Raw genomic sequence first — 18,688 nt, 5'->3', positions numbered from 1 at the left:
AGTATCAAATTATTGTGTGCACTCGTGTTTACTGCATCTTGGGCCTTCCTCGGGAGTCACCCAGTGCATGGTGTAGGTAGGGTATGCTCCGGGTAATTCTGAGTAACACAGGGCCCGAATAAACCTTTGCCCAGATAGTGTTATCATGTGTAAACTATCCAAATAATAAGGTATTACTATCACAAAATATGCCGCAATATATCGCATAATTTGCCTTTTCTTGCCACAGAGTGTGCCTTTTTCCTGCCACATAATTTTATTCAGCCATCCGCATACTTTGGTCATCCCTGTCGCATAATTCCAGTGGCCCTAAACCAGGTCCTGGTTTATGATTGACGAATTCCATTGTTCATGATATGACCTCAGGAACTTCTACGCTAGAAAAGTTTTTAATTCTGGTAGATTAACTAACATCCATGCATGCTGGAAGAGGGGCACAGAGATACTGAGCCCATAAAGAGTAGAACAGGACGTGTTTCTGTGTCATCCTAGAGTTATCCCTGTACTATATGGAACTGAAGCATCAGAATGCACCGCACTGCTATGGAGCGGCGGCATAGTCCAGTATTCTCATGAAGGTCGTCAGGGCTGGTACAGAGTCAGTCACATCATGGCTGAAAGGGCAGGGAGAAGAATTCCTCAGACGTCTCCTAGTCTCAAAAGCCCAGTAGCTATAGGAAAAAAACATTCACGTGCAGTGCTTCCCACTAAAAGACTGTTGTGTCACTTTTCACCAGTATTTGATTTGTAAATGAATGTGTGCCTGTGCAGGAAGCGCTGCTCAGAAACCCGCGGCCAGCGCTAGCAGCACATGTTTCCACAAACCAAGGCTGCGTAGTCTCGATTCCTCGTCAAGCCTCTTTAATCGACTATCAGACACTTCACTTGTTGCAGGTTCTTGTTTTCTTCCTCTGTGCCGCTGTCCATCTTTTTCTTCTTCCTTCTTTCCTGGTCTTTTTTCTCTCACTCGAATCATCATCTGATGAAGAAAAATAAGTACCAGTCTCCAAAAATGAGTGGCAGTGGGCCTTACCGGCAACCAACGGCTCAAATTAAGCCCTGCAATTCACACTGTCTTTTAAAAGGCCGGAAGGGCTGAGGCACAGTCGGTCACACACCAAGCCTGCCCTTGAAAGACCTGTAGGTCTGTTTGGAGCAGAGGTTATCTTTTAGGACGGTCAGGTTAGAGCACACGCTTAACTATTTTTGCCGGGACTGATTTTGATTTCTAGTCCGGCCCTGCTCTTGGGAACTCCTCTACTGTCCCCCAGCTCCTTCCCTCCCCTTCATCTCCCCAGTTTGATCGCCATTGTCCTGAGACTGTCTCACCGCAGGTGTCAGATAGTTCTTGTCTTCTAGGATGTCAGTGCCCCTGCTCACACCGCCAGAATGAGTTTCAGGGAGCTAGGGCTGGGGGGAGGTTGGATAGTCTGACGCGCCTGTGCCAGCTGCCCGCTTGGGGGTATGGCATGTCAGATGGCATTCTCTAGACTTGGGTGATAATGTGTTTCAAACACTTAGTGGTTGACGGTTGCTAGGCAACCGTGCACTTCCCACTTTGATCGCAGCTGCTGGCATGTGCAGAAGCTCCCACCCCCATTTGCTCTGTGTGTGGGAAGGGCCGTGAGCCCTCATCTACCCCCGACCCGACGCCTCGGTTCCCTGCTTCTGAGATGCGCATGCACAGGGCACTAGCGCAGCAACCAGAGCCGGCCTTTAGTGTGCGCGAGCTGGGCGCATGCCCCGGAAGCAGCCCTCAGAGGGGCGCAGGAGCTTCCTGCGGTCGATTTCGGACTTGACTCCAAAATAAAGAGCATTTAAAAACGGTTTCTGGAGGTGGTGGTACCCGTGCCTGCAGCTTGACTGGTTTTCTTCTCGTGGCGACCCTTTTTCTCTCCCCACTCACCATTTCTTTCAACGCAGTTAAAAGGGGACGAATTAGCGGGAACTCCAAATTTGATTTCGCCCAGGAGCTCTCTGACCAAAGGCCAGCTCTGGCAGTAATGTGGTGATTACAAATTCTAAAGTCCTCGGGCCCGAGAAAGCCATGGAAGTCGCAGGGGCACTTTCAGTGGTCATTGGTCTACTCTCCACTCTATGGAGGTTAAGCACTGTGGTCTGAGCAGTGCTTAATTTGTAAATAAAAGTGTGTTGGCGCGCAAAGCTCTGCTGAGAAGTCCGCTGTCAGCGCTATTAGATGTCAGCACGCCAGATACCAAGGCTGTGTACCCTTAATTTTACCACGTGCCTCTTTAATTCACTACAATACACTCCCTGCCTGTTTATCTCAGCCTCATGGGTTAATGCTTTCTCCCATTATGATGTTTTCTCTGTCATCTCTTCCTCCGTTTTTCTGTTTTTTTTTTCTCTCACTTGCTTTCAGTAAATGTCTGATGCCGAAAAATAAGTGCAGGTCTAAACAACATAAGTGCCTGTGGTCCCCACCGTCAATCACCGGCTCAAATTAAGCACTGGATCTGAGGTGGAGGGACATAATAAATGGACCCCACTCTCCACTACATGGTGACGCAAGTACTGGTGTCTGAGGTGGAGGGTGCACACACAACAGACACACCAATATATAAGGAGAGGCGTTGGAGAGTACCTGCCCTCGTGCCAAGAGGTAAACCAGGAGAAGGATTAGGAGTGAGTCAGGCTGCGCAAAGTCAGAGAGTGGGGACTATTTTGAGGGTGCCGGGAAGGTAGGGGGTGGTGGACTCAGCCATAAAAATCCGATCCATTTATGATTGGTGTCTTGGGGCCTTACCCTACTACCAAACTCTAAACTGAGCACTCATTGAACCCCTTTAGCACTTGATCCACAAGGTAGCGACGTTGACCAGTCAAAGGCTTTACTCAGTGAGGTGGTGTCCAGTAGAAGCTCAAAGCTCAACAAAACATCAAAAAACAAGTTTATAAATCCAGATGCAGCCAGTGCTTTGAATGAAAAAAGAAAAAGTACTCTGCTTCTGGCACATGCCATAATACTGTACATAATCATCAATGAATGCATGATGTGAAGAGGAGGAGGAGGAAATTTGAGAGGATCTGCCCTGGAGTCCGTGCTTCCTCTTGCCTGGCGGGTATGGTGGCATGTGGAGAGGGGGAGCGTGTGATCTTAATTTAGGTTTGTATGGTGTTCGTCTCCTTGCTAAATGTCTTATTCTGTTGCAAGCCAGTGGAGGGCTTTCAAGGCTGTTGTAAAGTTGTATTTTCTTTTTGAGGCAACCCGTAATATTGATTCAGAAGCCAGCAGAAGCAAAAGCCCTTCTTGAAAGTTTTGTCCCCCAAAAGGGAAAGAGCGCATATGGGGTGACAAGGTGCGGAGTACTCAAGATGCTTTCATCCGCTTGACCTACCTCACAACAGGCGGATGCTTCAGAGTGGCCTGGCTTTATGAGCCCATGGCAACAAAGGGATGCTCTCCTAGTCCTGCTGCCGGCTTTGGGATTGCCCTTCTGCAAGTGTTGTCACACTCTCCTGTACTTTTTATTGTTGGATTTCTCTTCAGATTATTTCAGATTTTCAGGTTGTCTTTTAATATATGTTATGTAGTTGATTGTGAAATGTAATAGTAATGCTAGCTAAGCTAGGTGTTCTGTCATGAGATTAGTTAAATGTTGCATTTTGTGGTGGTTTCTGGTGGTTGGAGCTGGTGGCTAACCTGCCACACTGGCCCTGGCGACCTTTGCACTGGTCATCAGTCTACGGTGCAGAGAAGGAGAGGAGTCTGGCCGGCAGGGCAGGATATGTCCGGTTCAGTACCATTCCTCAATGGATGCAGAGGTTAAACTAAAATTTCAGATAGGGGGCACTTTTGCACAAATTTTCCTGAACGTGGTCTTGCAGATTTTGGGCACTCAAAATCATGAACTCGATATCATGAGAATGTTACAGATATCTGTTTGTGCACTTACATGTTTGTATGTTATATTTGTATAGCGCACGTCTAGTGGAAAAGGCAGGAGAGCACTGTGCATGGTCAAAGACGAGCATAAACTCAACAAGTGATAGGAGAGATAGCTGGATATTGGATTATCACTGCATTGGGATGTAGTGTTTTAAAGAGGTGCATCTTCAACTCTTTTCTGAATTGGAGCCGCGTTAGTGCGGTCCTTACGGTTATTGGATGTTGTTCCAGATCCTGGGTGCACAGATGGAAAAAAGTCCACTGCTTATTTTTTTCTCTTTTTTTAGCCATTTTAGGGCCTGGTTTGGAGTTTGGCTGGTGGGTTACCCTGTCACAGTTATGTTGGATATCCTCTTCGCCGTTTAACAAAGGCATTATATTCAATGGCACTTGTAATAGGGCGGATAGGATATCCCTCACATTTGTGACGGAGTAACCCATTCACTGAACTCTAAATCAGGCCCTTCATCTCTATTCTGTTACGTTTATTCTGAGGGGGTGGGGTTGCTGTTCTGCAAATTGGGGGCTTGTATATGTTGGTGCAGTTACATCTCAACGAGTCTCCTGAAGCATGAAAGAGAACTAACACTGGGGGAGCAGGATTCCTGCAGGGGATGGGTTTTCGAGTCAGTTCTGTTGTCCGCGGGTAGGATGGGCTGGAATGGTTTTGTGTTTGGGATTCGGTTGGGGCAGAAGCGGATCTGTATTCCCCTGTCTGTCCGCGCGCGTCCTCTTTTGACGCACCACTTTCTCTCCCGCTGTCCTTGTATGTACCTTCAAAGGGTTCCCAGTCTTGCATGATGCATTTTTCCTCTCAACTTCCTTTTGCAGAATAAATAAATAATAAACAGCCTCATTACCCTTCCATGAATATTTAAAACTCATTAGTGTGTGACACAGCAGAAGTACCGTCCAGTAGAGGCAGGCGTGGATTGCAGTGTCAGACTTTGGAAAGCAGTGAGAGGTGAAACAAGAAAGACGTCGGGAGCAAGACGTTGGGATACCTGGCACTTGCCTCTGAGGGGGTGGGTAGCGACTTGGGCACAGTAGGAAGGGATACCTGATAATGCCCACAGCAGGGCATGATTTCCTAATTTACCTAATTTGAGGAGAGTTCACACCAAACTGATCCGGCTGTAAGTTAATGTAAGTTAAATTGGCATTTAGGTGGTGCAAACCTAACGAGGGAGCACTGAAGCGCTGTACATTACATGGGGGCATTGGAGAGGTACATCATGTACATTAAGTGGAGATCACAAGTACAATTCATTTATTATGTTTGACATTTTAGCTAACTGGAGATTAAGTGATTTGCTCAGAATCACACGATGATGAGCTACGTGCCAAGGCTGGGATTCAAATATGGGACTCTTGGTTGCAAGCTTGGCAGCTCTAGGTACCAGACAACATCTCCTCCAGTTGACATATGTCCCTAATTCCCCCAACATATTGTACTCACCCTTGAGCAAAGACATAGGGCCTTATTATGAGTTTGGTGGTCCTTCTGTCGCCCCGCCACTGCTACGCCTGAGGACTGCCCAGCCCGTTGAGCGCCCGCCCACCCGCCAGATTACAACTGTAATCCATGGCGGGCGGGGGGTGCTGCGGGAGCTGTATAAGGCTAATAGGTGAGCCTTAACTGCAGACACCGCCATGAAAGCACCTGCAGCACTTTCCTGCACTGTGTGGCGTGCATGTCACATCGTGCAGGAAGTGGGGTGCAATTCCAGTGGGGCACAGCATGTGCCCCCTGCATGCACCCCCAGTCCCTTAGTTGCCTCTCTACCACTCTTTTCATGGCGGGCTCATTGCCATGAAGAGGGCGGTGGATAGGCAACTCGTAATATGAACAGCGGAGCTGCAGCGGCTCTGCCAGCATATTGCTGCCCACTTCTGCTACGTGACTGCTGCTGGATCCTGGAGCTCCAGCGGGCATGGCGGTCCTGTGGCGCTCCGACCACCACACTCTAAATACTGCAGGCGGACTCGCAGTGGTGGCAGTGGTCAGACCGCCACCACGAGTACGGCGGTTCTGTGGACTGCAGTACTCATAATAAGGCCCCTAGTGAATTGGCATTTGTTAGTATTCAAACTTGTGATCTGCAGAATTTTAGTAGCAAATGCTTAATGTATGTATTTTTCTTTTTTAACCAAACTCAGTTATACTAATTGTAATTATTTCAGAAAGATAGTGGGTGGGCGTAAAAGAAAATAAAGCCTGTGATTTTTTTTGTAATGTGGCATAATCTTGTCTAGTTCCAAATCTAGCATTATGTGAAAAGTGAAGATTTTTCACCACTTTGCATAACCTGAAATTCCAAGTGATTTTTGCTCACGGGAGAGTGGTTCGAGTACAAAATGTGTCACCGAGAGACATTTTCTCCTTGCACGAGATTTTTCCTTCTCGAATCATTCTTCTTTCACTATCTGGCGTGACTTTTTTGTGCAAGGTGTACCCTTGCTGTGGAAAGTTACTCAACATAGTGGTGAAATGCATTTCATGTCTTTCTCTGAAGAAAACGTCTCATATTTTGTGACCACTCCATCACATACATTTCCCTTCAGGAGATGCTTTATCCTATTGAATCACCATATCCGGGGCTGGAGCAGTTCAATCCATCATGGGTGGGATCCAAGGCAGTGGTGCAACGCAAAATGATGGGATCACCCAGCAGATGTGATGAGGGGTTCCGAGCCTCCCATATCTCAAAGATATTCATTGTCCCTGAGCTGAAAAGCGACCCTTTAGGTGTGCCCTGGAGAGTTGGGGGGCTCCCCGGCGCTGCAGGGGGTGCAAGGGGCCTGCGTTACGCCCCTAATCTGAGGCAGGCGTCTTTGGGTACAACGAGCCTGGTTAACGTGCAGCTAGTAACTCAGATACGCCCGACGTGCGTTTGTACGACAGGACGTCAGACTAGAAGCAGACGCTTCAAGAAATTAAATTGAAGAGAAGTGTGGCACTGGCAGCCCAGCGGTATGTGTACAGTACAGGGGAGCATTTGGGATGTTTGAGTGTGACTGCCAAATGAAATGTTACACTTCATAAGTAGAGCGTGCGTTGTAGAAAGTGCGTGCATGGAGCATACCTTCATGACTGCAAAAGGTGCCGAAGAAAATATGTGAGACGACCTAAGAGTACAGTGGTGCTAGGGAGCTGAGATTTTAGTACGTGTAATACAAAACGTTGATCTTGAATGACTGGACGTCTCTGCTGGAAAAAAAAACTGTCCTGTGTGAGTAAGCCCAGGACTGAAAATCCTTCCCAGAAGAGGGAAGTGAAAGCTGATGGCGCCACAGTGTCAGCAGGCGCCAGATCTCAGCCTGTTGTAGGGGACATGCGGTCATGCCTGGGATCCCCCCGTGCACTCTCTTGTGGGGGACATACTTTCCAGTATGGGTACCTGTCTGTCTTCGATGGCACGCAGTGGTTGTAAATCCCTTATTTCCCTCCTTACCTGCCAGGCATTTGTATTGTAAGTGCAATAGAACTATAATTTGCTGATGCTTGGAATACTCATTTGCATATGTGGTCCGTACCCTATTAACGTTTCATAATTAGTAAGAAAAACCTAGTTTCTCTTGGAAATCATACCATCAACATGATATCATTCCTACACAACTTTCACTCCCAACTTTTTGCCTCACCCTCAGGACTTTAAGCAAAATAAAGGTCTTAACCAATAAACCCTAAATCGGATGCAGCGTTTACAATTATTTTATTTCACATAAAATATAATAAAAACTATCTTTCTGAAACTCAGGAAAGATTGTGAAAGTGCACTAATTTAAAAATACATTAAAAACATTCAGTTAATACATACACTATAACCATAGTATGTTCAAATTAATAATGCAGTATATCCAGAGCGTACGGGAAACATCTTAAACTAGAAACACAGAAAGCACAATGAATTTCTCTGTTGCTATACTTGATCCAACACAGTTTTTGCACACAGAAAGACTGGTTAGATTCTTAATCTTATCCACGTGATTCCGGTATTGTATGTATTAACTGAATGTTTTTAATGTATTTTTAAATTAGTGCACTTTCACAATCTTTCCTGAGTTTCAGAAAGATGGTTTTTATTATATTTTATGTGAAATATAATAATTGTAAACGCTACATCCGATTTTGGGTTTATTGGTTAAGACCTTTATTTTGCTTAAAGTCCTGAGGGTGAGGTAAACAGTTGGGAGTGAAAGTTGTGTAGGAATGATATCATGTTGATGGTATGATTTCCAAGGGAAACTCGGTTTTTCTTACTTGTTTCCTTGGACAGCGGAGCCACCTCTCTTGTTTTTCACAAACGTTTCATAATTGCTTTCCCCCAAACTTTTACGGTTAGAAGACATTTTCGAGTTCTACATCCCTTCGGTAGTGCTCTGTATATAGCACCCTGTTGGATTTGAATACTGTTTTGGAGCTGAGTAGCCCAATAATCGGTTGTGTCAGGCAAGTTGCTTCTTACCATAGTTACTTTAGGATACATTAAAGCTCAGAGTCAAGCAGGGGCTATACTGGCCAGCCAGACCTTATTTTTTGGAGGAGTTAATGGTAGTTTACTGGCTTTCTTAAGTCCAGAGGCACCCAGCTGAGGTGAATGATTGTCGGCAGGATCACATCTTTGAATTGTCCCTCCAGTGACTTCTGTTTGGGATTCTGGGCCTGATTATGAGTTTGGTGGTAAGTGAAATGGCGTTGGAAACCCCGCCGCCTTCTTGGCAGTCCACCCGCCATATTACGATGTTGGTGGTTTGCAGAATGAAAGAAATCCAGCCATTTGCTGATCACTTCAATGGCGGCATGGGGAAAACAGCTACCAGAGGTCAGTTACAGACAACAATTCAGCTGTCCGAGTTACGAAGTGGCTTTCTATCAGCCAGCCCATCTGGAACATCATAATCTGCTCGGCGGTATACAGCCAACACGCTGTTCATTGAGTTCTGTCGGAAATTGCCAGCCGCAACATCATAATACAGGAGGCAGGAATTCCTTCGGCGCGGCGGAGTTGTCAGTCTTGCTGCCGTAGCTGGATGGCGGTAAGACCTTCAAACTCATAATTGGGCCCTCTGTCTTCAACTGTATCTGGGTGCCAATGATTCAATGGCCCTAAGATGATCTTATCTGATTATGTCATATGGTGGTCAACCGTGGCATACTTCCTGTACACTGAATAAACACTCTCATGTGACTGGGTCTTTCTCTTGTGCTAGTCTCTTCCATCCTTGCCTTTTAAGGGTTCTGTTGATTTAGTGGGTACAGTGCATGCTTCTTTTGCAGCTGGTGAACACTCTCAATCATGTGACTCAGTTGTTTTGGTCTCTTCCATCATTGCTTTTTATATTGGTTTCTCATTTGGAATTGGTATGGTGGTATGCTTTGTTTGCACTGGGTGAGCCCTTTCACTTAACTGGGTTGTTCTTTTAGTCTGGTCTCTTTTATCCCGGAGATTCTCTGGTGTGTCGTCTGGTTGTGTTTTGTGACATGCTTTGTGTGCATTCGGTGAATACTGTCAGCCACATATCATTGTCTTCTTCTCGAGTTATTGTGCATGAATGTACCTGTCCTTATCATTGGAACAACTGTATACAGAATATGCTTTTACGTGAAATGGGCTACTCAGGGCTTGTTTCTTTGTTGAATTTCATTTTTTAAGTGACTACTTTACCACTGAGTGCGGGCATTGATTTTGATTGAATTCTGTCTGCAGTGGTCACATGACCTGAAATACATACTTTCTGGGTAACACTAATTGTCCTAATGATATGTGCAATCAATTTGCCAACGTGTGATATATTCTTTTTCCCAAGATATAATGCCATGTGCCAAGGTGAGTGAGGTAATCTGCAGAACAGCTTTTTGGTTATAAATCATTATCCTATTGGGTAGATCCTTAAAGTCTTCTGAAAACTCTAGCATTAAGATGGATGCCAATCACAGCTAGCTTGGCCTGAATATTTTCTCCCCAGTGGACATCTACCTGTTCGACAACGTCATGAACAAAGTGAAAAATTGAGTATCAATCGCCCACCTAAAATAAAACAGTCTAAAATGAAATCCCTACAAATCTCTCAAAAAACTCCAATTGAATTGATTAATGCTTTCTCTTAGATTTGAAACATCCCGGATAACAGGGTAAACCCAAAATAGCAAATCTCTGCGATAGTCAAGAGCACAAGATACCAACTCAGACTTCTTTGGGGTATGAGATAGTTCTCGCCTGATTAAGAGTTGCGATCAATGCTCCAGACATTTTTTCTTGCCAGGCTGGATTACGGACCATTTTCTAGTTGGATTCCATAGAGTTCATCTAGAACCCCCTTAGAGCTGTGCTCCATGTGGCTGCTTCTTTGTTTCCGGGTACAATAAATTAGGCCACATTTCTCTTGTTCTTCTAACCCTTCAGTGACTCCCCATTGAGGCTACAGCTCAATGTAAGGATACGCGTTATCCCTCATAAGGCCCTATGTAACTCCAAACCTGCCTATCTGGTTTACAAACTGAAAAGCTCTCTTGGAAATTGAGCTTGTGCCTCGCACATTCCATCTTGAGCTATGTGTGAAGCAGTGTCCAGCAATGTAACAAGGACCTGGAACGCTCTCCCTCTTAGTTTATGGACAACCCCATGTCTTAATACTCTCTAGAAAGGAATCCGAATCACTATTATTCAGACACTTTAGTTAAAGTCCATTGCAAGCTATATATATATATTTTTTTTACTGTCTCGCATTGACTGTATGGTAAGGGTGAGGAAAATTTGCATAGTTTGCTTTTGCTTAAATATGCAGAATTTCATCAAAATTACGCGTAACTATGTGAAATGCACATCCTTCATCTAGCACTATATTGTGGCGCAAAATGCGTCCTTGTGTCAATTTTAGACACAGACGTGTTTCACACAGAAAGAAATTGCAAAACAAAAATTGCCACAAACAACAGCTTGTTCTGCTCTTGTGCTGGTTGTTTGCTGTGTTCTGTCACTCCTGTGCTATATATTTACTTTGAATAGTGGCGTAATTACGCAACTGGCATACTGGCATATTTTCGGTTATTTCATGTAACAAGCATACCATGAAATTCCTAAAATTATACGAAATATGACCACGTAATGAACACTTCACCTGTTCCTTCTCTATGATAATGTTGCTTTTTATTTTTAATGTCTTATTGTCATTATTTATGAACTGCCATTCTCTTGCAACGCACTCTAATGCCCTTGACACAAGTTGGTGCCTTATAAATCTGCAATAAACAAATAATCAAAAACATTATTTATAAGGTTCCAGCTCCTGCAACCAGAGGGCGCTAGAATAAAGATTGTGAAATCATGGTAAGAAGAATTCACCTCCAGTGAGGGGAGAATGTTACTAGAGAGTAAATCATTTCCCCTGTAGGGACAGCCTAGTAGGACTAGGAAAGCATATGACTGAGGCTGTGGATAAGAGTTATATTGGGGGCTACAGAAAAGAATTCAATAGGGAAAAAAAGTTCTGTCTGTGGTTTCATAATGTGGGTGTCAGAGATTCGCATTTAGGCCCCTACGCATCCTAAGTGTTAGCTAAGGACTTCCAAGGACTTCTCCTCTGTAGTTGATCTGTATACTACTGCTCCATCATCGACGTTAACGAGTATTTAGCTCTGTGGTTGCTCTTACAGCACAAGGGTACCCTCTTCTCTGCCCCAGACTTGTTATCAAAGAGCACTTGTTAATCCTCGGGTTGTATTTGACATACAGTTTAGGAATGTTTGTTCAGAAGCTAACCATCACGTAATGTTCAATTTGATTACCAAATATGAATTCTTTAGGCTCCGGTCAGTCCCATGAAAGGGCGGTGAGGAGTAAGATTCCCAGCTGTTAAACACTGATTCTCCATGTACTCACTGACCACCGTCTGACAAATGTGTTCCCATTTCTCAAACACCAACCTTCTCTAAGTTCCCGTCAAACACTAATTAATCACATGTTTTGCATGCAAAAGGTATCCCATTTTTTCATCAAATTGCCAGCATCTTTCTGTTTTTATTTAGTCCTACAGGAATCAGCTATGATTAATTAATACAAGTGACTATCGAGTGTGTTTTATATGTTTGTGTGTCCTTTCCCTACAGAAATGAGTTGCTAAAAGTGAGGAAGGATGACCTGACTAGGGAACTGATTGACCTGACTAAGTCTTCTGACCCAAAGTGGCTTAAAGGATTGGCCGAAACATATTGACTAAATAGGATGTTGGGATGATTGAGTCAATTAGCCATCGGGTTTTTCGTTTCTTTTTAATCTTGCCAGAGCAGCTATAAATAAAATCTTTCTTATGTCTTTGCTCTTCCCAACAAGATAACTATCTGGGACGAGATAGGCCCGATGATGAAGTATGCCACAAATTGTGGATGGGGACACTTGATCTAATAAGAGGGATCATATCTTTTTTATAGCAGCGTAAACACTGATTAGGTAAAAAGTATCTCGCGATTTGTGTTACTTTTTGTGTGTTGAGAGTCAGTCACATGCCTGACATGTGTCTGAATTGCCCTTTCCTTGTGGCCTTCCAGATGCAGCAGCCTTCTCCTACTGCACCCCATAGGCCAGCTGGCATCAGCCCGGGCACAATGGGGGTGAACAAGCAGTGGACGAAGAAAGGGTTAAGGTGGGTGCCTTACCTGCAGTTGCACTTTTTAAAGAGGCGAGATTAGAGCACATAATGTATTCTCCCCACACACGAAGGAGCAATTAGTTCTAAACATGGCTTAATCAGTCACTGCGAGATTGATTTCTGGAAGCCTGGATCTGCCGGCTGCTGGCACCGAGCCAGGCTGGAGGCAGCCTCCAAACAAATGAACTGCAGAGAAGCGAGCCATTACATAATATGATATATGAGGCCCATAACTCACGCTACTGTTCATTAGTATTCCACTGTACAGCGGCAGAGGAGGCAAACTTTTCAGACTCTTCAAAGCAACTTTACTCCTAGGGTTATTTTCTTGTTTTACACTTTGATGAAGCCTCCTCACCTTGAAGATTTGGGGATGCTTTACCTGTTTGTGTGCCCTAAAAGGGTGAAATCAAGAGTTTCAGGAATCGGCGGAGCCCCTAAACTCAGAAAGTGTGTTGTGTGCATGTGTCTGTGTAAGTCAGGTACTTAACTCAGACCCCTGCCGTGTGGCGCAGGAGGGTCACCAACCTTTCAGGGGTACCCAACTCTTCAAGGGCCCCAATTCAACCCATGGCCAATGAATGGCTGCGAGATAGTGGAGCCTTTGGGCCCCCTCTTCACATTCGGCAGGGGTGCCTCATTTTGTGTTACGCCACTGGGGTAAGTACATTCTGTAATACCACAGTAAGCAAGATTGTAGCAGGAAAGACCCAAATTCACTTTAAGCACTTGGGCGAACTTAAGGCGTGGATTAAGTGCTCAAGAAGGGAGCCAGATTGAGAGTTGTATGCCTTGAATAGCTCCAGTTCGTTAGCGCCTTCCAAATGTGTCAATCAGTGCTAGCTTCCCACTGTGCCCAAACATGCTAGTTCTCACTCTGTGCTATACTACCTGCTCCTTACACTGCCCATCAATGCCAGCGTCTAGCTCTGTCCACAAGGGGGCCCTCATCACTCTACCCAACAGAGCAGAGTAGACCATGCCAGGAGATTGGTTACAGCATCTCTGGTTCCATGTTCATTAGATCTTGGCCTCAGCTGTCTTGTGTAGGGCTCTACCCTAGCCCTTCAAACATGTGGCTGTCTGGAATCGCTTCCAGCGTCTGTCTTAGTTCTAGGAGTAGTATCTTTATGTTTTTTTCTTTAAATAATCTCCTCCTCCTTTATTCACCCCTTAAGACATTCTGCTTCAAATGGGTCTAGACAGAAGCACCGTGCTTTTTGTAATAATGCTCTCTGTCTTCTAAAACACTCGGGGTTACCACAAAAATACTTCCATAAAGTTGGGGAAGCGGGATGTGATCATCAAGATGGTATGGTTGAAATAAAAGCAATATCGAAGATATTGATACTTAACTTAAAATGTTTCTTCTTTGTCTTCACAGAATTCCATCCGCCACAACCTGTCTCTGCACACCCGGTTCATCCGCGTCCAGAATGAAGGCACCGGGAAGAGCTCTTGGTGGATGCTGAACCCAGAAGGGGGTAAAACCGGCAAGACGCCACGTCGACGTGCTGTGTCCATGGACAACAACAGCAAATTCCTGAGGATCAAAGGGAAAGCTAGCAAGAAGAAGCAACTGCAGGCCGCGCAGGAGCGTGGTGATGACAGCCCAACGTCTCAGCACAGCAAGTGGTCCGGAAGCCCAACATCCCATGCGAGCGAGGAGTTCGATGTGTGGGCAGACTTCAGAACCAGGGCCAACTCTTCTACCAGCACAATGAGTGGAAGACTGTCTCCCATTATGGCGAACAATGAACCTGATGACCTTGAGGATGATGATGGAACACCATCCTCCCCACTGATGTACCCGAGCCCCTCCAGCACTATGTCTCCTGCCTTGAACACAAGGTGTTCGGTGGAGCTACCAAGGCTTACGGATTTGACTGGTACCATTAACTTGAACGAAGGACTAGGGGAGAGCCTTCTTGATGACTTACAGGACAACTATAATATCAGCCCTTCTCAGCAGCATACACCAGGGGCTTTAAGGCAGAGACCCTCCAATTATAGCTTCAGTTCCAAGTGCTCCTCATTAGGTTCTGGCTCCAACACGTACTTAGGAACCATATACAGCCAGCCTGCGATGAACATGATGAGACGTTTGCCAATGCAAACCATACAAGAGAACAAGCAGGCCAATTTTCCACCAATGAACTCATACAGGAATTCTTCACTGCAGGATTTGCTTTCCTCCATCTCTTATGCACACAAAGAGAGCATGACGCAGGCTGACACCTCCATGTCCCACCACAACAGTGCGGTGCCGCCACGCAGTCACAGACAGAATAGCATCATGTGTGGAAACGGGGAACAGGGTTTGTCCTCTTTTCCTTCTCATTCTGCAAACCTAATGAAGAGCCACCCTTTGTACCACCTGTCGCCATCCAACCATCATCATCATCATCACCCTACTGTCAGCAACAGTGCCTTACCTAACCCAATCAGCCTTATGAGCTTGCCTAGTGACACATGCAGCATGGCTGCCATGCCTCACCGTGGGCCCCTCCACCCATACTTTAATAACCAGGGGTCGCACATGAGCTTACTGGAGTCGCTGCAGGGGCCCTACCAAGGGGGCTACCACCCCCCGGTTCTAAGTCAGGACAAATTTCCAGCAGACCTCGACCTGGACATGTTCAACGGCAGCTTGGAGTGTGACGTGGAGTCCATCATTCTCAATGACTTCATGGACAATGATGAGATGGATTTTAACTTTGACTCTGCCCTTCCGCCACAGAACGGCATGAGCATGGCCACGTTGCCCAGCGGCCCTCAGCCGATGAACCAGAGCTGGGTGCCTGGGTGATGTGAAACGAAGCCTCTCCACCACGGAGTAACCTAGGGGACATTTATCCATTTCTTTTCTGCCTTTATTTGTTAAGACAGGCTAGAGCCATCTGTTGAAACTTGACAACACTAAGCGTACAAGCACTCACAACCCGTAGGAAGACATTTCTATGTGCATAGAAAGTTCTCTATCCATTCCAGGTGTACTGTGTGCTAGGTCAGATATGTCAAAGCTGTCTGCTACAGGCTTCAGGTAGCTCAGACGTCCGCTGTCTAGCCCCACTCTGGCACTATTCCCATTAACAAACCAATAGAGTGAGAACGAGACTGAGCAGACATCCCTCTCTTACATTAAGTTTGTAATCAAAGTAAAGGTAAAAATGGAATGTTTCAGAACTTGCTTCGAGGGCTACCATGCTAAGTCTGTGAGGATGTTTTTCAGTGGACGCATTTTTAGCCTTTAAATTCTGCAAGATGCTCCCACGGCAAACGACTATGGAAAGCACTTATTTTTGCTTGTTGGCTGCTGGATGGGTGAAAACAAAGGCCTCATAATGCCACAGGCTAACATGCTGATAGCCAATCTAGGCACACTGTAAGGTATTTACACTGATAACCTACTCAGTGGCTTTGTGTTGCCTCTCTACACCTCTAACTTAAATGGCCAAAATATTTGAATTCACAAAGTTTATTTTATCTGCCACAATGAATCTTTTTTACCCATTCAAATGCGACACGTGCAGTAGCTGGGAAGCATTTACACCCCCTGCTAAATGTGTCTTTAACACTAACACACTTGTGCCGGAACTGGTCTGCCATTTTTAATTTGCATGTTTAGGTAGAAGTGCCACGTGGAGACCTTAAAGGGCCATCCAGTCTGATAAAAAACAATTTTCTTTAACCAGGCATGTATTATTAAATCATCCACTGGATGGCCCGCTAAAAATATAGAACATCTTCACAAAAAAACAGTACAAACTGGCTCTGAATAAGAACACTGATATCAATCAGCTGGCCGAGCCCAGCCATGACCTTTGCCAGCCACCAATTGCCCTAGTTCATTTGCCTGCACCTGTTCTAAATTAAACAAGGATTTCATTTAAGATCAGTTTTACTGTCAGTGTGTCTGACACTCCCTGGCGAAGCTCCTTTGGACTCTGTGATGTTTGAGCTAGCAGTATCATGCAGAGCCTTTGCCTGAGTCGGCAGCCATATTGTTTACAAACGGGTCTTCCTTGCTGCTGCCTATATTGGCAGATAGGATGTGTCTGTTTCAGACCAATTACAAGCACATGCAAATTCAATATTTCATGAGGCAAAAGGAAACCTGTGCTTTATTATTGCGATTTTTTGTTAGTATAAGACAGAACATGGATTGACGTGCTTGGTCATTACATTTTGAGCAATAATGAGAAATAACTCGGAGACAGATATGCTCAGTACAAGGATGGAACACCGAGCAGGCTTTTTTAGTTATAAGCATTTATGTATGTGTCCTGCTACCCACCATTGACAAGAAGTGCAGCGGCTCAATTAAACCAGGAAAGAAGAACAACACAGGAGTTAACCAATGGCAAGCAGCAGGCGGGATTACACTCCATATACTGTTTACAGTAGGTCTTGCAGACAGCGCATGCGCGCTGTCTAGGCTCAACCTGAAAAATGGTGATGGGATGGCACATCTGGGTGACTGGTGGGGCCAGCACAAGCCAGACAAGCTATCAGGCACAGACTGACAGTGTGATTGGCTGTGTTCACACCTCCCTGGACATCTGCAGGACCCTTCCTGTTTATGCACGCCGCCTCTGTTCAGTTGATATTTCGATTGAGGGAAACTGTTGTACTCCTCCAGTTCTAGTGGGTTGCGTTGCATGGCAACCTTCTACAGATTAGTAAAAACCCATACACCCATGACAACCCTTGTCAGGAGATTTCTTCTCACGTCTCAAAATCTTCAGTATATTTTGAATAGCACCTGAAGATTTATTTATAGATGGGGCAGTCCCGGACTGCCAGCAACGTGCACACGTGAACCATGCAATCAGCTCCACAATTTTATCTTTCATTGTATTTAAAAAAAAAAAAAATTCCTGGAAGTTAGTGCCTCATTTAAATTGACCCCTAGAAGACCGCCACGCTCACATTTATACAGACTGGCTGCCTTTGTTCATAGAGTGCCTTGTACAACTGCTCTCTTCCTCATTATTGTCATCATTATCAAATCCTTCCTTTATAAATTGCCAGACTATCATGAAGGGCATTGTAACATGTAATACAGGAAAGACTACAGGCAAAGGGCATGCATGAGTTCAATAAGGATCCACAAGCGCTCCCTATCTGCTGGTTTCAGGATAGCATAGGAAGCCATATTGGTAGCCTAAGAGGAGAGAAGTGAGGTTCCGGAGGGCCGCAAGAAAGCTGAAGGTGGTTAGGTGGGATCTATCATTGTAGAAGCACCAAGCAGTAACTCAATGAAGAGCTGGCTGATCATCCACTACCTGCCATTTCCAATGGAAGAGACTTAACGATGGAGTGCAGAAAGTAAAAAAAAAAACACCTTTTGTTTGTCAAAATATTTTTTTTTAACTTTATTTTGCAAAAACAATTGGCACTGAAGCAAAGGAATGTGTTTTCAACTAAGACATTAACTTTTCGTTTAAGAAACTTTCATCTGGTTTATTTTCATTAATGTTCTGAGTGAAATATGTTTTTTTTTTAATGTCCAGCCATTCCCAACTTTTTGTTCTGTATTTTTGTAACACAAAACAGACCCCACAGACTTAGCATGTGCTTTCAGTAGAGTGTTAAGAGGAATATTGTCATATTTGACAGATTACATGCTCTGCGAAGAAATGAAAACCGAAAAGTCAGAATTTAAAATATGTATTTTTTGGAAGCGATAAAAAAAGTCTGTCCTTAGTTATGAGTATCTATGTATATGAAGCTTGTAAGTGAGAGCACTCAGGAGTGGCAATGACAAGTACAATAATTGAAAAGTGTTTCCCACAATGCTCTTGTGACCAGTTTGGTGATAATGCAAATTCCCTTTTGGGAGGAATACAACGGATAGTCATAGCTAGAGGTGGACCCGCCAATAGAGTAGAAGATATTTCGACAGGGTGTTGTCTCTAGTAGGCCAGTAGGGTAGAACACAATGAGTCATAGGTCACGTGGAGCCATTCTTCCTACTAGCCTTTTCAGAGGCAATGGCCTGTCGAACTTCCGTCATTTCTGAATGCATCATTCTGCATCTTCCATGTGGTGCTTGGATCAACACCCATGCACAACAGCAATGTCACAGGCATCTGCTCAGAGCTTTTCTTTACCTGATAGCTCCTT

The 18,688-nt window shown here is 44.9% G+C and overlaps 1 protein-coding gene across 1 annotated transcript in view; it reads left to right on the top strand.

Moving 5' to 3' along the window:
- The window catches only part of FOXO6 (forkhead box O6), a 234,635-nt gene extending 216,286 nt beyond the window's left edge, over positions 1 to 18,349 (top strand). The window contains exon 2 of the mRNA XM_085645666.1: positions 13,944 to 18,349. Coding sequence (XP_085501792.1) covers positions 13,944 to 15,368 — 1,425 coding nt within the window. The 3' untranslated portion in view covers positions 15,369 to 18,349. The remainder of the gene's footprint in view (positions 1 to 13,943) is intronic.
- The last annotated feature ends 339 nt before the right edge of the window (positions 18,350 to 18,688 follow it).

Source organism: Triturus cristatus, chromosome 3_1, assembly GCF_964204655.1.
Source record: "Triturus cristatus chromosome 3_1, aTriCri1.1, whole genome shotgun sequence".
NCBI classification, from domain to species: domain Eukaryota; kingdom Metazoa; phylum Chordata; class Amphibia; order Caudata; family Salamandridae; genus Triturus; species Triturus cristatus.
This window is presented reverse-complemented; position numbering and strand designations above follow the sequence as displayed.